General features: G+C 56.4%; 1 protein-coding gene and 1 pseudogene across 1 annotated transcript; both read right to left on the bottom strand.

The window, feature by feature from the left end:
• Nucleotides 1-2,167: 2,167 nt before the first annotated feature.
• Nucleotides 2,168-22,459, bottom strand: ING5 (inhibitor of growth family member 5). The gene is made up of 8 exons (XM_016135159.2): nucleotides 22,368-22,459; nucleotides 19,762-19,833; nucleotides 17,635-17,801; nucleotides 16,583-16,694; nucleotides 16,300-16,393; nucleotides 7,149-7,284; nucleotides 6,919-6,980; nucleotides 2,168-5,291 (listed from the first exon to the last, which is right to left on the bottom strand). The coding sequence occupies exons 1-8, from the start codon at nucleotides 22,402-22,404 to the stop codon at nucleotides 5,249-5,251; spliced, it is 723 nt and encodes a 240-aa protein (XP_015990645.1). The 5' UTR covers nucleotides 22,405-22,459; the 3' UTR covers nucleotides 2,168-5,248.
• Nucleotides 20,846-20,964, bottom strand: LOC118614111 (annotated as a pseudogene).
• Nucleotides 22,460-27,190: the final 4,731 nt, after the last annotated feature.

Here is a 27,190-nt window from a genome sequence, read left to right on the forward strand (position 1 = left end):
GCCCCACAGCGCCAACCCCGCCCACCTAGCCCCGCCCTCGGGTCCGCAGGCCCCATCGCGCAGGCTCCGCCCTCACCCGGCAGGCCCCGCCCTCAGCCCCTCGCGTCCCGCCCTGCACCCTGGGCCTGGCCCCTAGTCCCGAGGGTGGTCCTGTGTGCCCAGGAGTGCAGCTGGGTCCACGGTCCACCGCGAGGGAAGCTGGCCTTGATCCGCATCCCGCACCTCCCAGCAGGGGTCTCAGCACAACTGCCCACCCTCTTTACAAGGGCCAGCCCCACCGTGGTCCATACCGACAGGCCTTAAAGGGTAACTGCCAACTTCCTCCTCCTACAGTGGGCCCTGCTCCCCCAGAGGTTCTCTGTGCCTGAGGAGACTCTGGCTCCCAGAGCCTGGTACCCTGGGCCCTCTGGCCACATGGTAGACATCCTTGCATGGCAGATGCAGGCAGAACACAGGAAGTCCCAAAGCTGCCCGCCAAGCATCTGGAACCTTTTCCTGAGCAAAAGCTCTGGCCTGGGAATCAAGCGAAGGGCCTCTGTGGGGCTGGGGGTGACCCAGCCACAGCCTCAGGGCCACTGCTCCTCCAGCTACTCCAGGTTTCCAGCTGCCCCAGTTAGGCCACCACCCTCTGCCCCAGCGTGCCCTCTGGCCCTGCTCTGTGGGGCCTACTGGGCTCTGGCCACCACAGGACATGGGGGGATGAGGGCAGGGTAGGAAGGAACCTTCTGGCCTGATGGACGTTCCCGTGGTGTCAGTGCAGGGATGGCCTCACCCCCAGTGGCACCGGAGCCCATCCTGGCCTCACTCCATTCCCTCAGGGCTGTCACTGAGTCCCGGCCCACAGGGCACCTTCCCCACCGGTCAGCCCTCCTTGCCCGTCCCAGCCAGCGCCCTCCCGCAGGCCACCAGAGCCAGAAACTCGTGTCCTCCCGTGGCCCCAGCAAGGGGTGGGAGCTGCTTCCTGCCGTCCCTTACCTAAGCCCCCAGGTCCATGGCCAGTCAATGACACTACCTCTCCCTTCCTGACTGCCGTTCAGGGAACCTGAGCAGGGCTCAGCTCTCACCCTCGAAGCACAGGCCCCGCCCCAGAAGCTCCTGTACTTGTCTGCTCAGCCAACATGGTGATGCTTTGTGGGAGAGTTCCAACAATGGGGGCTCTGGGCCAGGTGGCTACCGAGAGCCAGATGTCCAGGAACGCGGGGACAAGGCTGAAGTAGAAGAAATGGGTCCTCGCCAGCCCACGGCCGTGCCCAGGGCCACACGTGCCAACCTGCTCTGGTACCAGGGCTGCAGCCGGAATCGAGGCTTCCGTAAACCGCATCCCCACAGGTGCCCTGGGGGTCGAGTCCCTCCCACTGCACCTGCCTGTCAAGGGTGTGTTCTGCTTTTCACTACTGTGCCGGCAGGGAGACAGGCAGAGGACCATCCGGACTGGGCCTTCCCACCTTCATGGTCCCTGCTCCACAGGTCAGTCACTGCGGGAAGCCTGCCAGTTGTCATATCTTCTTCAGTGACAGGGCGGGCACTGAGAGACAACCCTCGAACTGTCGCTTCCCAGGCCCATGCACCGACTAGTAGACCAGCAGTGCCATGGACCACTGGGGACGAGGAACCACTCAGAACCAGTGAAGATGACCACTGCCCCCCCAAACTGCTGGTGTTCCCCTTCCCCAGGCGGTCCCCGCACAAAGAGTGGCAGGTCTCCTTGGAGTGCTCAGAGGGGGACTGGCCAGCAGCAGACTCCAGGTCCGGGAATGGGTTTCACATGGGAAACAGGTGAGAGGCTGTGCCTCTCTGTCACGGCAACCACGCTGGGACTCTGGCCCCTGACCATCCACGCCCTCAAAGCCATGTCCTAAGAACCGTTCAGTTCCCCAGGAGTCTTGACACCCATGCAGATCTTGGCGGGCAGGCCTGTTTGAGAGCACTTTGAGCCTCCATAAAGTGCCCCATGGCACTCACCCTGGGGACCAACTTCTGACACTACAACACAGTGGAAGCGCAGAGTTGACCGCTGACCAAGGCGCGGGTCCTACCCAGTCCTGTGGTTGGCAGACGACCCTCTGGTTCACCGCACGGCCCCTTCCAAGTTCGACGTGGACGACACTGGCCATCTCTGGGTACAACACTCAGGTTTTATCCTTTCCCAAAAGGATGCATTCTCTAATTTCATTCCAAAAAATACTTCATTTATTAAACAATATATCCATAATCTATAACATGATCCAAAAATACATATACATCTTTACATTATTTAATAAAAAGATTTACAATAGCATCTTTCCTTTACAAAGGGGACATAGCAATCCCTTGAAAATAAAAGGTAACATTCATGTTAAAGCTGCATTGTCTTTTTGGATGAAATGTGGTGAATACCACAAAATACAGACATAGGAAGAAAGGAACTTTATAGAACTGTCTCCTGAATGAGGACATTTTCCTCAGACCTCCCATTCTAAAATCCTCTCGACACAGGTAATGAAACCAACTGCTGTTCACTGAAAACCGAGGAAAACGCTGCCTCTGCAGTGCCCGGGCGTGTCCGAGCCCTGCGGTGGGCAGGCCCGGCCGGCTGTGGCACGTGGGGACGCTGCTCTGCGGACAATGTTATTGCTCAGAGCAGCCCCACCTAGGAACACGGAAGGCAGCAAGGTGCAGCGTGGCTGTCTAGAACATGGCTGTGTCCCCATGGATCCCAGCAAGACCCCACTGCAGGGCAGCTCTCCCGGCCCTGCTCAGGGGCCCCAGCCTGCAGAGTGGGCACCGTCACTCAGCCTCGGCCCAGCCAATAGCTCCACGAACACAGCCACAGATGTGGGGCTCAGCTCAGCAGACTGTACCAGTGCAGCACGTGGCTCCTGTCGGAGAACCAGAGGCTCCGCAGGTGCTGGCTGACCGTGCAGCTGAGAGCAGGAAGGTGATGATAACCTGCAGTCACGGACCGCCCGCGTGCCCTCGGCTCTGACGGCGGCAGGGGGGACTGCGGGGCCCGGCCCAGAGCCCTCAACCCAGGGGGATGGGGCTGGCTGCACAGCTGCCCCTAGGATCAGATGTTGGGCCTGGCACCAGGGCCAGGGGTCTGGCCCGAATGACCCAGGATGAGGGCAGCCAGGCCGTGCAGGGCAACACTCGGGTGCTCGAGCAGTGTGGGTGCCAGCCGCCCCCCACGGCCAGGTAGACAGCACTCGAGTAGTTCTGACTCGTGTGCAGGGCTGACAAGTCAGGAAGGCCGGTCACCATCCCAGGAGCGTCTGGGTAGCTTTCCTAGTCTGCTCCCTTCCATCTTCTGCAGAGGTGTGTGCGTGTTATTTTGGTGATATCACTGTACCTGGCAAAAATAAACACTAGAAACAGATAAGCACAGAAACTTAAAACTGGCGGATACACGGGACGTTACAGTGAAGCAGGGTGACAGCACTGAATTTTAAACAGAAGCTCGAGACATAGAAGTCGGCCACCTTCCCTGGGAATGAGCGAGGCCTCGGGAAATCAGGTGTCACTCAGAACCACCAGCCGTCAACCTACATACACAAACACCACTGTGTCCCCCGGGGACAGCGACTGCTAAGTGTTCTAAAACGAAGTACAAATATTAAGTTAGCTTCTAAAGAATCATCACAAACTCATTCACTGTACTTACTTACCTAAGCTCTCCACAAAAACTGGTAAAAGAGTGAAGAAAACAGTTTTCCACAATTTATTCCCCACAGTTTTAAACACCTGCGTTAACACAGAGCTAAGTCACGATACAAGTGTGCCTCGTTCCCAGAGCGGCCGGTGCTCAGCTTGATGCTGCCCCCACCAGGAAGGAGCCAGCTATGAGAGCTTCCCGGGCCCAGGGGCAGGCCAGGGACAAGCCGAACCACCAGGCCTGAGACGGGAAGGGTCACACATGCTGACCTGTGACCCCACAGTCACCTGGAAGTCCTGCTTCCTCGGCCCGTTCCACACAGGACAGCAGTGCAGACACGTCCAGTGTGGCCTGAGGTCCGCTGAGGGCCACAGATGGGGGATTCCAGCTGGGCCCTGGCTGCCCTCCGACCCTCGCTGTCACTTGGCGAATGCTGTCACCTACAGGAGCAGCCCGTCTAGGACAGCCTCCCCAGCTCCCCTCGGCCTGGGTTCCTCTGCTTGGCAGAACGTTAAGAAGCAGGAGGGAGGCAGTGAGTCACCCAAGACGACCTTCCCAGAGAAAACAAGATTCTTCTGATGCTGGGCATTTCACACCTCGAGTCTACCTCAGGGGTGTCTTTTTCAGGCCTGAGGACAAAAACAGGTTTCTCTTCTGTCTTCAGAAATCTCGACTTTGCTTCCGCTCCCAGGAGTCACCCTGCAGGTACCATCACAGATGGAGCCCACTCGCCGGACGTGTGCCGTGTCCCCAACTAGCACCAAGGAGAAAGCTCAAGATCGTTTGGCGAGTGCTGATTAAACAGACAGCACACCCTAGTTCCCTAGCTTCATTCCAGAACAGCTACTGTGACACAAGAAATACACAAATCACATCACATAATTGTCGACCCCCACATACGCTGTGGACCTACTGTGCGACACAAGCGGGTTAAAGTCAGCTTTTAGTGGGCCGGACTCACTTCATACAGACACACTATCTGCTATTACACTAACTTCACCTTCACAGTAAAAACGTCTGTGATGCCCAGAGGGCCGGAGCGCCAGCCACCGGGCCACGCCGTCAGTCCGTCGCCAGTGCTGGGCCCGGAACCTCTGGCCGCCGGCCCACCCCCGGTCGTGCCCAGAAGGTGCAAGCCCAGCAGGGCAAGGGCAGGAGTCCAGAAGACGAAGGCAGGCACGGTGAGGCAGAGCTGAGGCGGGAGGAGCCTGCCGTCAGCACCGCGGCTCTGCGCGCGCCCTCGGCGTGGACGGACGTGCCGGGCTCTCGGGAGCGGCGCAGGACGCTGACGGGCCGCGCGAGGCTCACAGCTCGGGCTGCGGCGCGGTGGCAGTGTGCGCACCAGGCGGGGAGGGGGGGGGCACAGGCCCGGCACGCCCACCACGCGCCGCGGCTGCCGGCCGGGGTCCGCGCGCAGTCACGAGGGCGAGGCCACCGGGGCAAGTCCCCATGCGGTTGCTCCTCTGTGCAAACAGGGCTCAGGTGGGTTCTTGTTTGTTTTAGGATGTTACAACTGGCCATTGAGTTATTAAATATCACTCGGAACAAGGTCGTTTTAAAACGAAGTTAAAACACTGCGTTGCGCACGGCGGGGCACGGCGACGGGCTCTCCTGGCCTCACTTCTTCTTCCTCCTTTCCTGAACGCAGCGCGGACAGAACCTGTGACAAGGAAGGCACAGCCATCGGCCCTCTGCGCCGCCTGCGCCAGCACCCGGAGGCCCCGCCCCGTCTCCTGGGCCCCCCAGGACAGCGGGCGCCGGCGAAGCGGCACCGAGAGACCACGAAGCGGAGCGGGGGCTCGATCGCGCACGTGTGCCCGCAGTCGGCTTCCCCCGCCATGGTGAGCGGTCACAGTCGGCGGTGACCAGAGTGCAGGCGACACCCGCCGTCTGAGAGGCCAGGAGTCTCCAAGTTAATGGCGCTGCCCAGGACCCTGGGCAAGCAAGGCCCAGAGCCTCAGGCTCAGAAGTCTCTTGGGGACTCTCAGACCGCCCACGCTGCTTTCCGCCGCAGCCTCCTGAGTATCCCAGCGGGGCGCTGGCCGAGCGTGGCCGGGACTGCCCAGGCCCCTGGCCCCGCCCCACCCCCTCCAGGGCCAGAGAGAAGCAAGCGCCCCAGCACCGTGCGCATCACTCCGTTTATACCTTACCGACTGGGGAGGAACCTCTATACTTGGTGGCCTCTGAAGTGACCCCGCTGGGAGGGAGACAGTTGAAACGGGCCCCCAGCCTGCCTCCCTGGCTCCGCCTGCCCCACAGCCCTGCTGCTCCCAGAAGCAAACTTCCCAGCGCCTGCCAACCCGCCCCCCAAACCCGGCAGTCCCAGGTCAAACCAAACCAAACCTCCCGCCCCTGCCCCCACCCTGCGTGGGCCGGCTGCCCAGTTCTGCTCGCTCCCCTGCCCGCAGCGCCCCCCGCGTTCCCGTCACGTCAGGCACGGCGCAGGCGCGGTCAGGGGCCAACCGCGTCACTTCCCAGACGCCCCCACGCCTCCCGGTGCCCGAGGAGCCACTGCCGGGCACGACCACGCAGGGCTCCGGGGCACGCAAGCGCCCTCGCCTCGCTGTCGGCCGCTGGAGACCGGGGGACCGCAGGCTGCCCCGCGGGTTTCTGACCCGCCTGCACGCACAGACGGGATGGCGTACGTCGAGGTTCCATTTCAGGACACGTGTCCATTGAGCACAAGCAAACGACACCAAGTTTTGATTTCAATGACATCTCAGGGACAAGTGATCCAGGACCAAGCGAGGAGGAGCTGGGCCCTGCCGCGAGAAGACAGCACGCACGCCAGCCCGGTGCCCCGTCCGACGCTGGGCTCCGACCCCGCCAACACCGCCCCAGGGAGAAGGAGCCCCCGCTCTCGCTTTTATCTGTCGTCCGCGCCGCGCTCCACGCGGGCAGGGCAGCAGCGGAGGTGTGCGCGCGTGGGCGGCGGCGGAGGTGCGCGCGCGTGGGCGGCGGCGGAGGTGCGCGCGCGTGGGCGGCGGCGGAGGTGCGCGCGCGTGGGCGGCGGAGGTGCGCGGAGGTGCCCGCGCTTGGTGGGCGGCGGCGGTGTGCACGCGTGGGCACACACGCACCCCGGGCGAGGCGCGCAGCACACGTCCCTCTGCCAGCTCGGCTGGAGACCCAGGACAGCGTGCGACATGGCCTGGGCCCCACAGCCACACCAAGAGCACCCAGAGCCCAGCAGGCACGGCCCCCCTAGGCCCGGCCGCCTGCGCGTTCGTGGGGGAAGCCGGCACACGCAGACGCCTGCCCGGCGGGACGAGACCCGGCCCCATACTGACCATTTTCCTTTGGGTTTCGTGGTCAGGTCCACACAGGCGAAGTGAAACCACTCGATGGGACACTGGAAGGCAGGGGGAGGCGGGCAGTCACCGAGCTGCTCCATGTGCAGACACAGAAGCCAGAAGGGCGGCCCCGCCCGCTAGGCCCCATGGCGCTGGCCGCCCTCTGCCCCCCACCTCCAGCCCCGCGTCCTGCACCAGCACCCCCCTCGGCATGCCCCGACACTCACGTCTGGGTTGTCACAGCCGATCATCTCCCCGTAGGACACCTGGTGGCACAGGCAGTACGTGGGCTCATTCGGGTCCACGGGCATGTCCAGCACGTCAGAGGGGTGCACGGACAGGATGGTGTCGGTGAACTCGGACCTGCCAGGAGACAGCAGCATGAGCAGCAGACAGCTGGGGACGCGTCGCCCCATGGTGCCAGGCGCGGGCCAGGGCAGAGGTGCCGAGAGGCCGAGAGGCCGAGGGAGAATCGCTCACCCCCCAGCACTGGCATCGTGTCCACGGCCAGTCAGGGGCACCCCATCTTGGCCCCTCCACCTGGACAGAGCCTGCTCCTGGGGCTCCCTCCCTTACCCCAGGTCGACCCTCCTCAGCCCTCTGGGGGTCCTCTCCATTACTACCTGTCAGCAGACAGCAGGTGACACCTGAGAACCTGGCTTGGACCCCGCCCGACCAATCCAGTGTCTGAGCAGCCCAGCCTTCACCAGCGCCCCGGCCCCTCCCACAAGAATGGCTGGCTGCTCCCACTGCACACCCCTCGGGCACATTCACCCCAAACCCATGGAGCCCGCCAGCCCCCCTCCCCTCCCTCGAGCTCCGTCTGGGAGCCCCGCACTGCCCACTCATCATCAGGGCCACCTCTGACAGCGCCCACCCCAGGGAAGCCGTCCACCCTCAGCTCCCCTCGGGGTCTCTAAGCAGCAGCCCAGACGGGACCCCCAGCTGCCCACACGTCCCTCCAGGCCACTCCCCCGGGGTCTGCAGCAGAGCAGGGGGGCAGCAGCGGCGTCCACGCTAGAAGGAAGGTGATGGGGCAGCAACTCCCTGTGGCCGCAGACAGGAGGCTCCCGTCAGCACAGAGAGGAAAGCCCCTGACCCAGGCCCTCGTCAAGGACACACGTGCCCTGAAACCCGTGTGGCAAAGGGGCGCTGAGCACAGACAGTTCCATGTCACGGCGAGGGTGATGTGGCTCAGCGTCCCTGTCCGGTCACGCGCCAGGCTCCAGGTGACCCCGGCCGCCACATGCCCCTCTCCTATGCTGCTGCCCCCACGAGGCTGCCCCTGGGCTCTGGGCCGGCCCAGGCCTCCCCGCTCTGCCGGCTCTGGGAACACGCAGGGCTTCCTCTTCATGTCTGAAACTGCGAATGTCACAAGAACGTGCCCTTCCCGTGAGCGCGAACACTGCTTCAGGCAACTGTCATAAGTCCTCAGGCCAGGACGTGGGTTCCTTGCTCCTGCTGGAACCTAGATCTGTCCCCATGGCCTGTGACACTCGGTCCCACCCACCAGCTGTGTCCTGCCTCCCGGTGCGCCCCAGGTGACCAGGCCCCCCCAACAGTCAGGCCCGCGCATGCCACGCTGTGCGCTGCTCCCCAGGCTCCGGCGCTGACTCCGCCTCGGCTGCCGCTTGACCCGCACCTGCCACGCCGGTTCAAGGCACTGGCCAGATCCAAGTGGCAGCAGGAGAGGCTGGAGGGGTTGGGGGGACCACGCAGCGAGGCCGCCGCCCAGCCAGCAGGCAGGACTGGGGGTGGCTCCTGCGTCGCCTGAGGGGGCAACGGGCGCTGCTGCCCTCCTGGGGGAGGCGGCCAGGTGGCGGGCAGGGCGCCCGCAGGGATGTCCTTGCCCAGTCCGTCCTCGGCCAGGCCGGAGGCCACACTGTCCGCGCCACTCGCTCTGGCCCTGCTGGGTAGAGTTTCCTCCAGGCGGATTCCCCTGGGCATGGCGGGCACCCCTCAGCCGGCAGTGCTGGGGCACCCTCCCAAGTGCTCCGGGTAGCCCCTGCAGGGGCGCTGCTCGCCCAGGGCCTGGGGTTCAGGGGCTGAAGAGGAACTATCCCCTGCCTTGCTGGAGAGCAGCACTGGCCAGGCCGGACCCCGGGGTGGCGACGGGGCAGCCAAACTCGTGCAATGCCCCAGACGGGGCAGGGGAATGTCCGCGAGGCCAGGAGCATGCCGCTCTGGGGGCCTCCCTGCCTCTTCTGAGGCCCCCAGCAGGGAAGACAAGCTGTGACGTGCCAAAGCGGCCCTATCCACAAGCAGGCTTCGAAGCCGCGGGGCCAGTGGGGACGCAGGGCAGTGGCTCGCCACGCACGTCTCAGGGCTGTGTCCTCAGAGCCCCGCCCGGGCCTCCACTCAGACGCCCGCTCTGACCCTCGGTGCCCGCACGGCCCGACACCCTCACGCGCCCCTCGCCTCAGCCCCTCGGCCTGTCCGGCATCTGCGAGCGACAGTGACGGTGCCACTGCTCAGGGGCCGTGCAGGGGAAGGGGTTCTCACGGACACGCCAGGTGCGGCCCGGTCTCCACCTGACGCCCGTGCGTCCTCCGTGCTGGGCGGCCAGCAGCCCGCCTCCGCCGTTACACAGCGGTCACCGACATGCACACCACCACACACGTCAGGGGAGCGGCAAGCCGGCAGGGCCCGGGGGGATCGTCACCGAGGTCCTGGAGGCGCAGCCAAGCACACTTCCTGTCCCAGAGCCCCCAGTGCTGAGATCCCGTCCCCTCTGGGGGGCCCTCGGGGGAGGAAGAGGCACACTGCTCTTCCCCGGAGGCGGCACAGCTGCCCCCGGGGCTGCCCAGCACAGGGCACGCTACTGCCACACGAGTCGAAACGCAAACCCGACAAAGCGCTAGAACCACGTTAAAGACAATGGAAAACTGAGGAGCGCGGGCGGGGGTGACGGGGCCACCCTGGGCAACACCCACGGGCTGCCGCCCCACAGTCCCGTCACTGGGCCCAAGGGCCTCGCAGAGGGTGACAGGGAGGCAGATGAAGACACCCGCCGCATCCTCGGGGAAGGTGCTTGCTTCCGACCCAGCCGGCCCCCTCCCCGGACCTACGCGACTGTGGACACAGCAGGGCCGGAGGTGAGACAGGTAAAAGCCAGACCTCTGGGTCCTCATGCAGGAACCGACCTCAGACACCAGAGGGGACTGGGTCCACGTGGGGGACACCCGGCCCCCGCCCGGCTCCTTCTGGGGGACAGCAGAAACCCCACTCCCCAGCGCTAAGGTCGCACACGTGGAAAACCGCACGACGTGAAAGGGGCAGGAACACGTGGCTGGCGAGCAGGGGAAAAGCCAACGGACGCCGGCGCGCAGGTGGCCCAGACGTTACAATCGGCAGACGGGGTCGCGAAGCGGCCACTAGAGAGAAATCGTGAATGAGATGGACACACGTATGAAGACTTTTCATGAGGGAACTAAAATCCATCCAAAAAAGGGACGCGAATGGGTGCTCCAGACGGATAACCACAGCATATGAAATCGATGTTTGGGCCTCGGCCACCGGCAGCCGGCAGAGCCTCTCCAGGCCCCTCCGAGCGGCTTCCAGGGCTGGCGTCCGCGCCCTCCCAGAGCACACGCGAGACCGTGCGCCTCCGCAGCGAGGTCGCCGACCCCACGGGGCGAACAAGCAGCGCCGTCCGAGCGCGCGGTGAAGACGCACAGCCCCCGGCTCACGTCGCATCCGGAAAGTTCAGGCTCTGCGAAACTCCACAAGTCGAATGGTCCTTCAAAGGAAAACCACGGAGAAAAGAAAGGCATGGGAGAAAACCTTACATACTGAAGACACTTAATGGCCTCGCCCAAAAAAGGAAGAGAAAAAGACTTCTACTTGCGACCACGCCACAGGAGTGGCGCCAGGCGAGCTGCCCTCCCACTGAGAGCGGCGAGCAGACTGGACGGCGCGCGTGCGACGGCTGCTTCCTGACGCTGGACAGAGGGCGGCACGGGGCCGCGACCCCGAGGGGGGCAAACGGACGAGGCGACCCCCGCGAGCCCCGGGCGTGCTGCCTGGAGGCGCTCCGCACACTCCGGCCCGAGCGGCGGGAGGCACGGGTGTCGGGAGCTGCGGAGGAGAACACAGCGCTCAGGGATTCGGGGGCCGGGTGCTGCGGGGGGCGCTGCAGAGAACACGCTCCGGACGCCTGCGAAGGGATGTTCTCTGAGTTCTCAGCCGTTCGTACGCGGGCGAGAGGGCCGGGGAGCTGTGAGCTGCACGATCCCCAGAGCGCCCAGCTGACAGAATGGAGGGGCCTCATCTCACTCCAAGGGCACGCGAAAGAGCGCTCAGAAGGGTCACACCGAGTCGACCCTAGAGCGCACGATGCCTGACCAGGGACTAGCAAAAGGCGGGCTGCCGGCCACTCGCTTCTGTAAACAAAGCTTCTCCGAAACGCAGCGTGCTGTTCATCTACATGTGTACATATTTTCTGTGGACGTTTCTGATATAAAACCGCGCAGCTGAGTGCTCCAGCAGAAACAACATGGCCTGTGAGCCTAAAATATCTACTATCTGGCCCTTTAAGAAAAAGTTTTTCACAAAGGTTAAAATAAACCTGCAGAAGATCAAGCTGATCCATGGGATATTAAACTAATGACCAAGAATTTTAAAAAATTCAACATCCACCAAATGAAGACAACAAAATCCAGATATTCAACAACACAAAATTCATACTGTCTAGCACCCAATCAAAAACTACTAGATACGCGAAGGATAACATGACTTATAACGAGGAGAAAAATCGGTCAAGAGAAACAGGCCTGCCAAACTCACGATCCAGTTGCAGACATTGAATATGCACGGCTTCTCACACGCCAGTCACACCTTAACAAAATGGTTTTTTTAAAAAAGAAGAAATAGACCTGGAAATGACATAGATAGAATCAGAAGAGAAGTCTTTAAGAAGTCATTGTAAATATGTATATTAATGAAACAAGGAAAATATGAATAGAAACATAAGGTATAAAAAAGAAACAAACAGAACTTCTTGAGAAGGAAATCTCTCAAATGAATGATTCACTAAGGGAGATTAAGATTACATTAAACACCAAGAAAGAAAAAACTTCTCAATAATGACAAAAATACAAACAACCCAATCAAAAAATGGGCAGAGGACCTGAACAGACACTTCTCCCTAGAGGACATACAAATGGCCAACAAATATATGAAAAGATGCTCAACATTGCTAGCTATTAGGGAAATACAAATCAAAACCACAATGAGATACCATCTCACACCGGTTAGAATAGCTGTTATCAACAGAACAAGCAATAACAAATGTTGGAGAGGATGTGGAGAAAAAGGAACCCTCATACACTGCTGGTAGGACTGCAAATTGGTACAGCCATCACAGAAAACAATATGGAGGTTTCTCAAAAAACTAAGAATTGCTCTACCACATGATCCAACAATCTCTCTACTGGGTATTTACCCCAAAGGTTTGACCATCCAGATCCAAAAAGATATTTGTGCACCGATGTTCATAGCAGCATTATTCACGGTGGCCAGGACATGGAAGCAACCGAAATGTCCTACGATAGACGAATGGATAAAGAAGCTGTGGTATATATATACGATGGGATATTACTCAGCCAGAAGAAGAGATGGAATACTGCCATTTGTAACAACATGGATGGACCTCGAGAGGATCATGCTAAGCGAAATAAGCCAGACAGAAAAAGTTGTAAACATGTATCACTTATATTTAGGATATAAACCTAAAAGCAACAAATAAACAGGACAAACAGAGACTCATGGACATGGACTATAGACTAGTGGTTACTAGAGACGGGGTCAAGGGGGTCAAATATGTGGTGACAGAAAGAAATCTAACTATGGGAGATGAACACAGTGTAAACATATATACGCCTCACTGTTAAAGTGTACAACTAAAACTTAGTGGATTTTGTTAACCAATGTCAAATAAAAAGAAAAAACTTGAAGATAGAGTAATAGAAACTATCTAAACTAAAGCACAGAAAGAAAAATGTTGACCAAAAAAGCCAGCAGGAAAAAAAAAATCGGCAGAGCCTCAATGATGTGGAAAAACATCAAGCTACTAACATCAATGTTATTGGAGTCCCATAAATAAGGAGAAAGAAGCCGGAAAAAATATCTGAAGAACTGGCTGAAAACATTCCAAATTTGATGCAAAGTGTAAGTCAACAGTTCCAAGGAGCTCAATAAGCTCCGAGCAAAATACACACAAGAAACCCACACCAGGACCCAGTATGGTTGTTAAATATCAAATTGCTAAAGAAAAATCATAGAAAGCAGCAAAAACAAATAACGCCACTTACATGAAGAACAAAGATAAAAATTATCAGTCATTTCTCATCAGAATCAAGGCATCTGTAGTGTCAGAGTCAACCTAACCTTCTACACCCACCAAAAATATCCTTCAAAGATGGAGGTGAAGGAAGACATTTTCAGTGAAACAAAAACTGAGAAAATTCGTCACCATTGGCCGCCTCGCACTGTGAAGAGGCTGAAGGGAGTTCTTCAAGCAGGAGTGAGACGTTAGAGGTTAACAGCCTGGAAACGGCAGACATGCGGAGCGAATGTTAGAGGTGTTCTCACATTTTAAAACCTGCTTAAGGTAATCAGCGGTTTAGACCTAGAACGGTAGCACTAACACGTGAGGCTCATCACATCAAGAAGTAAAGATTCCAAGGATGATAGGAAGGTAGAGTGCGTGTGTGGATTCTGGTCTTACCTGTGAAACAACACAATGTTATTTGAAGTTAATAAAACAGGGTGTATACACTGCAACAGTCCTTCGAATGGAGTATATATATAAAAAAATCAATCCAAAAGAAGACAGGAAAAAAACAGACCACTAAGAGCACGATATCCTAATTGTGTTAATCTGAACAGTCTATCGCAATGAAAAGGCAGAGACTGTCAGACCAGATAAAAAAGCAAGTATCTGCTGCCTTCAAGAGGCCTACTCTAAATACAGAAACATAAACATGTTGAAAGTAAAAGAAAAAGGAAAAAGATACACCATGCCAATATTCGCCATCAGACAACTGGAGGCCACAGAAACGGCAGACCAAGTAGACTTCAGAACAAAGAGTGCTACGAGAAATAAATAATGACAAAGGAGTAAATTATTTTTCTAAAACACTAAATGTACATGTATAACCAAACAACAGAGCTTCAAAATACACGAAGTAAAAAACTGACCAAACAGAAAGGAGAACAGACAAATCCATAACTAGAGTTGGAGATTTCAACAATCTTCACTCAAAAATTTATAGAACAGCAAAGCAGAAAATCAGCAAGGACGCTGAGCCTGGAACACCGCCGACCCGGCTTCGGAGCTGGCGCCAGGAGGGCCGCCACCCCTGACAGCAGGGTACACGACCTCCAAGTGCACGTGCGGCACTCAGCGGGACAGACCACAGACCTTGACACGGCTCCCAGGCAGCTGCAGAGGGCTTCAGTGCTAGAATGTCTCTCATCGCAGCAAAATTAAAACTGCAGTGGGAATCTGAGAGTGACACAGAAAATCTCAAATTACTTGGAAACTAGGAAATATGCCTCTACATACACTATGGGTCAGAAAAACCATAGAGGAAATTTTAAAATATTTCGAATGAAATAAAAATAAAGCATATGAAAACTTGTGAGAAGTACAATAAAATTTATAGTTTTGCATACTTATATTAGAAAAGATGTGAAAACCAATGATCTAAACTACTTCTAACTTAAAAAACTAGAAAAAGAAAAGCAAAGTAAATCTGAGTTTAGTAGGAAAAAATAAATAATAAAAGAAGAGAATTAAATGCAATAGAAAACAATAAAAATAAAAATCAATAAAACCAAATGCTACTTCTCTGAAAAGAACAAGACAAAATCAATATCAACAGGCCTGAAAAAGCAGTCACCTGTACAAATCCTACAATATCAGAAGGATAATCCAACATTATAAACAACTTGATGCCAATAAATCAGACAACTTATATGAAACAACAAATCCCTGAGACAGATTACCAAAACTGACTCAAAAAGAAACGGAATGCCTAGATGGTTCCATAACTTTAAAGAAATTGAATGCAGCATCAAATCTTATACATAAAATGAGAACATCTTAGTGTATGTCAAAGTTAATCTCGAAGGTTAACGTCCAGGAATGCACACATAGGAGGCAAAATTAGGAAGAAAGAATGGGAATCCACACTGGGTAAGTGGGGATTGTGCTTGTCTGGGGCTTGGGGAGGTCGTGGTTTTGACGGGCACAGGAAAGGGCTGCTGGCGGCACCAGTCACCGACGAGGCCGTGGGGACGAGGCCACGGGGACGAGGCCACGGGGAAGAGGCCGCGGGGACGAGGCTGTGGGGACGAGGCTGTGGGGACGAGATGAGGCCACGGGGACGAGGCTGTGGGGACAAGGCCACGGGGACGAGGCCACGGGGAAGAGGCCGCGGGGACGAGGCTGTGGGGACGAGGCCGTGGGGAAGAGGCCGCGGGGACGAGGCCGCGGGGACGAGGCCGCGGGGAAGAGGCCGCGGGGACGAGGCTGTGGGGACGAGATGAGGCCACGGGGACGAGGCTGTGGGGACGAGATGAGGCCACGGGGACGAGGCTGTGGGGACGAGGCTGTGGGGACGAGGCCACGGGGACGAGGCCGCCACGGCCCTTCACTACACCGCACGTCTGCGCCACGAGCTGCTTCACAACGCCAAGGCTGGCATCTGGGCTTTTTTGAAGGATGAAAGTTTGAACCCAGGGTTTAATAACAGAGCTTTTCCCTCTTTGTCAGGAACCAAGTCGTCTGACCTCCCCCCATAACGGTCAGAATCGTCACAGAAGCCACCTGGCATTTTACCATTTCTGTTTAGTCTAAAGATCACTTCCGCGAAGCAACACCACAGTACCTGGGGGGTGGGGGGCACGTGGGAGGCTTCAAATGAAACATGCTCAACTTCAAGTTCAATGACACGCGTATTTAATAAACGTAATCACACAGTGATAAATATGTACAGAAAGACACCTATGTACGAAATGATCAACAGATGTATACTCAGCTACTAAAGAGTGGCTTAGCTTGAACCGTCAACACACACGGGCGTGTCCCTGGGGGGGCAGGACACAGGCTCAGAGAAGGGGCCGGGCAGCACGCCGGGCGCTCCCGCACGCTGGCTGTCCAGCTCGGGCCGGCGCCCTCCCTGGGGAGCCCGGTGGCCAGGCCGCTCGCCCCGGGCTGCTGGGGGCCGCCAGGCCGGCACCCGTAGCGCCCAAAGCTCCGCGGCTGCACCGGCACGTGTGCGCGCGTCCTCGGGGCGGCCGCCACCGCTGCTCTAGCCCTGACAGACACGGACGGCGTCTCGGGGAAAAGAGAAAAGAAAAACGGGCTCTCACCCTCCTTTGTGCTTCTTCTTCTTCGGAGTGTCCTCCTCGGAGGTTCTCCGGCCTCGGCCGCGGGAGCCTCTCTTTTCTTTCTGACCTCGACCTTCTGAAAGACAACAAAGACCCCAGTTGTTTCCACCGAATGCACTAAATAGGTCAAGGTTTAACCAAACATGATATTTACTGTTTAACCAAACGTGATATTTACGGTAATGTGCCCAACGCATTTAACAGACAAAATTCTTCAATACTCCATTGTTAGAATAACAAAATACGGGAAAACTGGCAGACTTGCTTTTTAACCCTCGTGCTCCAGAGCTCTCGAAGTCGCTGCCCTCCATCTTGTCCTTGAGGTCTGCTTCAAAGCGCGCCAGGTCCGCGTCAAGCCTTCGGATGTGTTTATCCACCTGCACAGAGAGGCACGAGTTAGGCGGCGAGCACCTGCAGGCCCTTCAGCGGGGTCTCCAGTCCACAAAGCTCAGCTACAATGCAGCCACTGCCTCGAAGTGTCTGCGGGGCCTTCCCTGCCACCTTGCTGGGACACACCCCGCTCAGGAGGAAGCCTGGAGGTCAGTGGTGAGACCTGTGGAGTGCAGTGGAGTAGGGGCGAGGACACTCGGTCCTGAGCCCTAATTTAAAAACACAGAGGTCCTTAAACAGGATAACCAAGAGAGAGAGAGAGAGACAGAGCAGCGGCCGGCCTAGCGCCCGGCAGGACGTGCGTGGGGCAGCCGTGCCTGGGGCGCCGGGCCTGACGGTTGCTGACCCCGGAGGTCCCACCCCACGGGGCGAGTGACAACACTCTGCCAGGTCTGGACATGAACCGCAGCCCCAAGTGCCTCACATGCCACAGAGAAAATCTGACTTAATGGTAACTGATCGAACCTAGCACCCCAGAAAACAGGCCGCTTACTCTAAAGACACAGACGTTTGGGCATCAATAGCTCAAATATGAGCAACGAGGTCTCCTTCTAGGGTATTCGTTTTCAAAAACATCTTAACTCAGGTTTTGAAGAAATCGCAGTCGTGTTTTGGGAGAGGCAGGGAAGGGCCTCAGTCAGGTGACCACCCGCCAGGACGGCAGGGCTTCACCGCACGACCTTGTGGACACTGCGGGACAGAGCCCTGTGTCACCACATGAGCTGAGGCGACACGACACAACCCATTCTGGGACTTTCCTAAAGCTGACCAAAGAGGATTAAAATACATATAAAAGTGGAGTAAACAGATGGCCCCCCCAGCCGAGCGCACAAGCAACGACGACACGCAGCTCCGCCCCGCGAAGGGCGCCCCGGCGCTGGCTCTGCGAGCGGACCCCGCCCGCACGCCGCCCGCCAGCAGCCTCACCATCTCGTAGGTCTGCATGGCCAGCTGCACCTTGTCGTCGCTGTACTCCTTGCAGCGGCTGTAGGCGCTCTGGATCCTCTGCAGATGCGCCACGCGCTGCTCCGCGGACAGCGCCCTCACCGAGGCGATGTACTCCGCGGCCAGCGTGTCGATCTCGGCTTTCTTATCTGACGGAGAAAGGGGGGAAGCCGGTCCCTGACGGTGCGCCAGCACGCGCTCCGCGGGCTGGCAGCAGACGAAGCCCGACAATGCCGAGTTTCGGCAAAGAGGTGACGGCCCCCACTCCGCAGACAGGGAGGCATCGCGGGCCACGCAGACGCTCCAAGCTGGGTGACGCCCAGGGCCGTCCCGGAATGTGACTGCCAGCCCGGCGGGCGTGCGCCCTGCCCCGTAGGACCCTCAGGGGTCCCGGTTTGAATACCACGTGCTCACCTCCCCGAGCACCTGGCCCGCTACCCTAGGTGCACACCCTAAAGACTCAGACGCCAGGACATGCTGGGGAAAAACAGTCGCAGCTGCACAGATCGACCAGAATGTCCAGCCTTCGCTCAGAGAGAGACATGCTGCTCTCCAGCAGCAAAAAGAACCACCTGCTGCCCCACGTGACAGCAGGGAGTCACCCACGAAAGGGGACCCCGAGCAGGAAGAGCGGCACCCAGAGGGAGACACCCCGGGTGGTTCACAGACATCGAGGGCAGAGCAGACGCGGCTCTCAGCTCTGGCTCAGACGCAGGGAAGCTCGGGGTGGCTGCCTGTCACAAAGGGCCCCAGGGGCCAGAGGTACCACTTCACCTGCAAGAGGTTCACCGGGTGATGTGTGTTAAGCAATCTGTACTGTTTATGCTTATTTAGGAACGTAAATGCTGTTACTTCGTAATAAAAGTAGGCTCCGTATTCACAAGTCAGGATGCTGCGCCTCAGTGAGAAAGCACAGCTATTCTGATGAGGAATCTGAACGGAAAACACACACCGCCACACTCGTCATCAGGAACGCAGAACCCCAGGGCGAAGGAGGGCCAGGGACTTCTAAAGAGGGCGGGAGAAGGGCCCCGTGGACAAATGCTGGGGACCCAAGGGCCTCGGACATATCCGCAGCGGCGTGGCAGCGGTGGGCCAGGACGGAATGCCTCACACGTCCCGGGGGTGGCTGTCACCCTGCAAAGCTGTTCCCAGCCGCATGACAAGTCGACATGAGGCCAGAACGAACACATCCTCAGGCGCGCCTTCCCACGGACCCTTTCTCAGGAGGAGACTGAGGCAAGGCTCCTAGGAAACGGGGGGGGCAGAGGAAGAACGAAGACATTCAAGACCCAGGCAGCGGGTCCTGGCCAAGAAGGAGCAGCAGCAAGGAGGGAGGCCAGGGAGACCCGGGGCCAGAAACCACCGGCCCAGGGACATCTGAGGACAGAGGGCTCCTGGGAAGGTGTCAGTGCAGAGCCACAGAGAACCTGGACAGAGGACACTGATAACGCGGAACGTGTGTGGAATGTGGAAAACAGAACCAACAGGGAAAGCCATTAGGAACTCCGAGAAAAGCACAGTTGTTCAGAAAGTCCCGTAAGCGAAGTGCATGGCGTGGCTCAGTCGTGAGCTACCCACGGAGTGGTTCTGATGGGAACGCACTGCCATCGCTGGTCTACAACTCAAACCCCAACCCACGGCCCCCGGGAGGCGGGGGAGCAAGGCGGGCTGCGTGAGCTGGGTGGGGTGCAACTGGAGAGGAGGTCTTCATTTTCATAAGAACTAAAATCTAAAACCGAAGGGAAATAAAGCAATAATAGCAAAATGTGGTACTTATAACGAGAGTTAAATACCAAGAGATCGAAAGCGCTTTTTAAACTATGCATCTACATACGTAGTTTAAAATTAGAAAATCTTTTAAAAGAGAGGAAAAGTAACAAACATTTTGAATGTAAGGAGGGGATGATGCTTACAAAGCCGTGATCTGAAGATGCGTAAGAACCCGAGGAACTAAGTCTGGTTTAAAGTGTTTCTGCTCTAAGACACCATCCGCGCCCACAGCCTAAGGCTGGGCCGCGGCTCCGCTACACCAGGCCCCTGGCACCCAGTGCCAACCCAGTATCCCGGCGCCTCCCCCCTCTGGCTGTACTGAAGGCCTGAACCCACCTTCTGTCCTCTGGTCCAGTTCTCGCATCAGCTGGAAGTTCCTTTGAAGTTCACAGGGAAGGTTCTCGATACCTGAAACAGAGACACGGACTTCTCAGAGCAGCACTCACACGTGCCTCCAGGGTTTGCACCTAACGTCTACAGATCGCAAGCCCGCTGTGGCTTCTGTTTGTGTTTGGGGTTGCAGGGGGCAAGGATAAAGATATCTTCTTTTAGGGACAGACGCGTGAGCCACCAAACACTGCTAATGGGCCGACACACGTCAGAAGCTGTCAGAAGCTGGAGAAGCCAGAGGTAAACTCAGAAACGAGCTGTGAGCAGAGGCAGCGAGGACGGCTGTGACTCTCCCACTTAAGACCCCAAGCCATTCGTGCTGTCTAGATTACCCGCCACAGCTAGCCAGTCCCAAATGCTGGGGTCTTCCACAGCCTTCCCTCACCATACTCTGAACCCCAGCGCCCTAGGCAGTGCGGATCAGCGCTGGCCAACAGAACTTCCTGCAAGGATGGAAAAGTGCTCTGAGCTGCCTGATGACGAGGGCCACTACGACCACTGAACACGGGGCGCGGGGGAGGGCCACTGAAGGCTGAACCTCTAATTTCACTCGTTTAATTCATTTAAACAGACCATGTGGGATGGTGCAGGGCGAACACCCCACCCTGCTTACCTGTCTGCACTGCACTCCTTTGGCCCCTACTCTTCCTTCTTGGCTAGGTCTCCCCTCATGCGGCCTCACCCCCCTTGGTTAGGGTCCTCTCTCCCTGCCTCAGGCCACCCTCCTCACCCGCCTACCCGGCCACAGCAAGTCCCCAACTGGGCTCCTGCATCCAGCCTTGGAACCCCTCCAATCGCCCGCCTGCCAGTGGTCATTTTAAGACCTCAACCTAATCTTTCAACGCTGCTAACCAAAGCCCCAGCACTCCCCAGCTCACCCAGTCCTGCGAACTCCCAGCACAGCCTCTGGGCTCAGCACACCCTGCCAGGACCTCCCTGCTCTGTCCTACTCCCCAGAGCTCTGCAAGACAGGCCCGGCCCCTGCTCTCAGGACCTGGCCCTTCATCTTCTGTGAACTTTTTATTTTTTACGCTTACAGAACCTGGTCTTCCTAGGTGGTCTCCCATCCAAGTACTAACCAGGCCTGACTCTGCTTAGCTTCCAAAATCAGACAGAATTGGGCTTGTTCAGGGTGGCATGGCTGTAGACTTCTGTGAACTTTTTAGAAATCCATCTGCCTATTTGATAGTAAGTTCCAGAAAAATGGGGCTCCTGTCTGCTTTCCTGGCACACAGAAGGTGTGTAGGGAGCAAGCAGGAGCCCCCATATGACATAACGCACAATCCTCAGACCCTTCATGGGGCCCAATGGGCAGGCAGTGGGACAGACAAGGCAAGTGACACCTGGGTGCAGGCCTCTTTGGTGACAACGTGATAAAAGCCTCCCTCCACGTGCTCAGGGCAGGCCAGGACAGCAGAACAAATGCCGAGGACTGGACAACCCTTTGGGGAGAGCTGATCCCCACTATCTCCCCAAGAGCAGGGGCCCCTACTCAGCAGCCTCAAGTGGGGCACCCAGGCCTGAGAGACTGTGAATAACCCTAGTGCAGCACAGTGCTCCAAAGTCCCCCAAGCCCACCCCAATATCGCCCCAGGTCACACTCCTGCTGGAGCCAGCCCCGCTGGGTTCAATGTGTTTGACCCTGACAAGCTACTCAGCCTCTGTGAAATGCGAGGAATAACCTTCTGCTCAGAAGTACAGGAGGGTCCACCCTGAGCTACAGGTAAACAGGACACCTGCAGGAGCCTTGCAGACTTTAACCAGTCCTGTAAGATCCCCCGCGGAAAAGAAAGCACCCCAGGAGACCCTCCATGCCAGCACCGCCTCCCCATCCTGCTGAGATTCAGCACCTGGAAGTTACTCAGGCCTGGCCCAGCGTCCAACGGGGTTGGGACCCCTCTTAGGCTTGCGCAGTAGGGGCGGGTCCTATCCGAGGAGGGCGTGGTCGGATGGGCATGGCCTAGCCCGGGAGGACGGGGCGGGGCCGAGGGCGGGGAGGACTAGGCCTGGTGGAGGAGTTGAGGGGACACAGAAGCGGGGAGAGGGGCGGGCCTGGCCAGGAGGGCGAGGCTGAGGCAGGGAGAGAGGACCCTAACCAAGGGGGGTGAGGCCGCATGAGGGGAGACCTAGCCAAGAAGGAAGAGTAGGGGCCAAAGGAGGACAGAATGGGCTCCAGTCGGGGAGGGGCGGGGTACCGCGCCGAGCCCGGGAGAGGGGCGGGGCCTGTCCGAGATGGGCGGGGCTCGTCCCTAGGGGCGGGGCCTGCCAGAGCGCGCGGGGGCCCAATGGAGGGGGCGGGGCCGAGCTGGGCCGGCCCCGCCCTGCCGTGACGCACCTGGAATTGGCGCGGTCCTGTCGGCGGGACCCGCGCCGCACCCCCCACGCGCGCCCCACCCTCGTACCCGCCCCGCCCCGCGCGCGCCCCCTCCACGCCTGGGCCGCCCCGCTGCCAAGAGCCCCAGGGTCTGCGCGCGGGTCCTGGCGTGTGGGGATGGCAGGGCGCGGAGGGCGCCGCGCGGGCGGCGGCCCGGGGGGCGCGAGGAGGCGCTTACTGTCCAGGTAGTGCTCCAAGTACATGGCGGTCGCCATCTTCGTCCGCGGCCGCGCTCTGGGTCTGCGCGGGCGGGCGGTGCCGCGAGAGGCGGAGGGCGGGGCCGGCGCGTTCACTATTAATGAGCCTCGCGCGCTGATTGGCCGAGCGGTGGCGGCCCGACCGCCCGCCCCCTGACTTCCGGTCGGCGGGGTGCGCGCGGCGTCGCGCGGGAGCAGAGCTGGGGGCGCAGCGGGGTTCCCGGCGGGAGCGAGGAGGAGCGGGGGCTGGGGTCCCGCTCGCTCTGGACACTCCCTCGCGCCTCACTCGGGGCCTCAGGCCACTCTCAGCCCGGACGCCCCACCGCCCGCCGGTGTGCCGGGTGGGGCGCCCAGCAGGTGCTTGCAAGGAGCGACTAACGTGGTCCAGTGAACGAGAGGGTCCCCGGAGTGCACTGGATGCGTGCAGAAAAGCCGGGGGTGACGAGAATCAGCACTTGTAGCTGGGGTTTAAGGCGCTGTTTAGTCCAGCACCCACGATTCTCCTCCCGGCTCAGCGCTGGTCGCTCTCGGGGCGCCTCGGGAAGGGGCTCTGCGCGAGCCCACTGAGAATGCCCGAGGGACAACTGGCCCCTGGACCGAGGGAGCCTGGGCCTGCGAACTGCACCCCCTTCTTGACCCCTGAGATTAAGGTGGTTGTTCCTACAAGTAGCATACTCCTGAGCGGTAGTTTCGTTATTGCAAGTGCATGTTTAAAGATGTACCCCCATTGCTGAACTCTCTAAACACCAGTTAGATATTTGAAATGGAAGCATTCATGTTTTGGTCATTTTTATGTTCATCATAAAAATTCGAACTATACAAGAACTTAAAATTTCCTCAACTCCCCAGGTACAGGACTCTGACGCTGTTGTGCGCCTTTGAATCCAGATGGTAGCAGTTTGGGTGCATTCTTTCTGGCCCCATTTAGTGCTTGATGAGAAACTATGCACACACATGCGGACATTATTAAATGCGACCCGCTTTTTTTTTATTGTTTTAAGAGGCTGTTTGTTTAATTAATACTTTATTTTTTAGAACGGTTTTCGGGTTTACAGAAAATTGAGAAGAAAATAGAGTTCTTATATACCCCTTCCACACATACACAGTTTCCACTATTCTAAGCATTTTGTATTGCTGTGGTATATTTATTACATTATTGATGAAACAATATTGATACATTGTTGTTAACTCAAGTCCAAAGATTACATTAGGCTTCTCTGCTGTACAATCATATTAAGTACCCACCACTACAGTGTCACACAGGATAGTTTCTTTGCCCTAAAAATTCCCTGTGCTCCTTCTATTGATCCCTCTCCATGTCCCTCATGAATCCTGGCGAACACTCATCTTTTTACTGTGTACATAGTTTTGCCTTTTCTGTGATGTCATATAGTTGGAAACATACAGTATGTATCCTTTTCAGATTGGCTCTTTTCACTTAGTAATTTGCATTTAGTTTCCTCCTTGTCTTTTCCTAGCTTGATAGCTCCTTTCTTTCAATACTGAATATCTCATTGGAAATACCACAGTATATCTATTCACCTACTGAAGGACAACTTGGTTATTTCCAAGTTTTGTCAATTGTGAATAAAGCTGCTATATTCGTTTGTGTACAGGTTTTTATTTGGACATAGTATTCGATCCCTGTGGATAAATACCAGGGAGTGTGATTGCTGGGTCGTACTGTACAATTACATTCAGTTCTGTGAGAAAAGGCACACCATCTTCCAGCGTAGCTGCACCATTGCCCATCCCCACCGGCAGTGGGTAGGAGTTGCTGCTGCTCCACGTCCTCGCCAGCATTTGGTACTGTCAGCATTCTGGACTGTGGCCAGTCCAGCAGGTGTGTAGAGGTATGTCATTTTCTTTCCACTTCCCTAAGGACAGGATATTGAGCGCCTTTTCACATGCACATGTATATGTCTTCCTGGCTGAGCTGTCCCTGCAGATCTTTTGCCCATTTTTCAATCGAGCTGTTTTTTTTTTTTTTTTCCACATTGGTGAGTCAAACACTATTCACATTTCCACTCTGTACATCTTTCACCTGATATACTTCATGAATTCTCACCACGTTTTCCTCAGTTCTACTTCAGCCCGCTTACTAAATATAATTCATCGTGGTTAAAGTGTACCACACTTTAACCAACTCCTTACAGATAGGCCGAGTTATTATGAACAGTGCTCTGGTGAACACTGGTTCACATAGCTGTAGGTATGTGTTCCAGTTGTGTACTGCTGCATTATAAATGACCCGAAAACGTAGTGTTTTAAAAGAACCATTTTATCATAGTTTGCAAGTTTTATGAGTCAGGCACTCCAGCAGGGCTCAGCTGGGTGACTCTTCTGCTCTTTGTGATACCACAGAGATGACGGGTGGCTGGAAGGCTGTATTCAGCCGGCACGTTGGGTCAGAGTGCCTACCTGCAGCCTCCAGCCCAGCAGTCCCAGGTGGCAGAACTTCTGATGTGGGCTTCCAGATTATTCGGGAGGCCTAGATAGAAGCTACAAGACCCTTGTGACTTCACCTTGGTTGTCCCAAGACATCACCTCACTACATTCTATTGGTCAAGCAAGACTTTTTGGGGGGGGGGGCTAACCTATTCGAGGGGAGGGGAAAAGAGACCCCATCTCTCAGTGGGAGGAGCAGCAAGGGTTGCAGCCATCTTTAACCTACCATGTTGTAGTTCTTTAGGAAATAGTCTTAGAAATGACATCGCTGGCTTGAAGAGCAGTGTGTGTTCTAAGTGCTGATACTTTTGAATGAGCTGACACTGCACTAAGGATGTTTCTACACTTCCGTTAACCCTAGATTTCATCAGGCTTTTTGATCGTTGCTAACATAAGAAAAAATAAAAAACCAACCTCAGTGTTTTAACTTGTATTTATTTAATTTTAAGTGAGGCTCAATGTTTAAACTTACTATTGGCTATTTGTAGTTCTATCATTTTCTTTATGTCCTTTATCCATTATCCATAGAGAAATAATTACTATAGAGAATAATCATGTGTCGTGCCCTGTGTCATATATTGAAAATAACTTCCTATAGATAAGTTTATCTTTTGCTCACATAAGAAAACTGACAGATTCTCTCACAGAGACCCTGTTTTAGAAGCTACCCAAATGAGACGACCCCCTTACTGTCGTGGCTCTACAACAGGATTTCTCGACCTCACTGCTGCTGACATTCTGTGCTTGATACTCTTTGCTGTGGGGGTCTGTCCTGTGCCTTGTAAGCTGTTGGGCAGCATCCCTGGCCTCTGCCCACTCGATGCTATGAACAGCCCCACCCAATTGTGACAATCAAAATGTCCCTTAGTTGAGAAACAGTGCTTTAGGAAAAGACTAAGCTACTTTAACAGAGACCCAACCAAATCCAGTGGCTTAGAAAAGATAGAATTTTGTTTTTTATATATATAACAGCCCAGGGGCGGCATCCATGTTCATGGGGTCACTCAGAGACATAGATTCCTTCCAGCATGCTGTCTGCTCCCAAAGGGGCTCACCATTGTCTTCATGGACAAGGCTGAGACAAAACGGTGCATTCTGCTGTCTGAAGGAGCACCTGCCACTTCTGCTCACATTCCTTTGGTGGTAAGTCACCTGGCCACATCAAACTGGAAGGAGGGCTGGGAAATGAATTCCAAAAGGGCAGTGATGTGCCCAGCACACCTATCCTTCCAGAAGTAGTTGAGCGCTATGGATTGAATGTGCCCCCCAAATTCACAGTTTGAATCTCTAACCCCCAATGTGACTGGAGGTAATCAAAGAGAAGAGTTACTAGAGATTTCTGCCTTTCCACACCTGTGCAGTGAAAAGGCCAGGTGAGGACACAGCCATCCGTGACCCAAAGGGAGAGCTTCCACCAAACATCAACCTTTCTGGGGCCTCGATCTTGGACTCCTGCTTCCAGAACCGTGAGAACATAAATCTGGCGCTGTTCAGGACCCCCGTCTGTGGTGTTTGTTATGGCAGCCCAGCCGAGAGACTTGGTAGATGGTAGCAGTGTCTGACATGTTTCCTCTGAGTGGGAGGGTGCAACACACTGAGAACAGTGCAAGGATTTTAGCGTCTTTGTTTTTAACGATAAATCTCAAACACACCAAAGGAGAGCACCAAATGAACCCCAGGGGCTCACCAGCCAGTTTTGGCGATGATCACCTTAGGACCAGGCACACTGAGACCCAGCATCCCACCCCTTCCTCCATGAAGTGGAAACCCTTGTGCCCACCTGCCCGTCAGAAGGCCTCCATGGCAGTGTAAAGAGGCCTACGCACTCTGGTGCATCAGGCCTGAGCCATGTCAGGGCAGCAAAGCACAAAGGAGATGATGTCCAGGTGCAAAGGCTCTCCCAGGCCCAAGACAGGGCCACGAGGTCAGGACCAGGTGCCTGGAGAAGCTGCAGTTGCCCTGGGACCAGGAGGGAAAAGCTAAGAGAATTGCTAAGATGCTGACATCATTTGACATCACCGAGCAGCAGAAACAGTTCTGGGCCGCCTAATCTGGACTTCATATGTGAGATAATTAAATACCTTGATGATTTAAGCCACAGATGGGCCTGAATTCTGGGGCACGAGGTTAATGGCATCTTGATAAAGAGAGACATGCCATATGAGAGGTGGAAGCAAACTTGCTTGCAGTAGCTTAGTAACTCTACTGTGCTTGTATGAGTTTAGCAATCTCTGCCATCAGAAGGGCATCCCATCACCATCACCACACAACACGTAAGGTCCCATCGGCCAGGTCCCCTCCATCTTCACGAACGCTGTGCATTCACAAGATGATGCATTGCATGGTATTCCTCCAC

The sequence above is a fragment of the Rousettus aegyptiacus genome, unplaced genomic scaffold (assembly GCF_014176215.1).
Source record: "Rousettus aegyptiacus isolate mRouAeg1 unplaced genomic scaffold, mRouAeg1.p scaffold_m13_p_2, whole genome shotgun sequence".
In the NCBI taxonomy this organism is placed as follows: domain Eukaryota; kingdom Metazoa; phylum Chordata; class Mammalia; order Chiroptera; family Pteropodidae; genus Rousettus; species Rousettus aegyptiacus.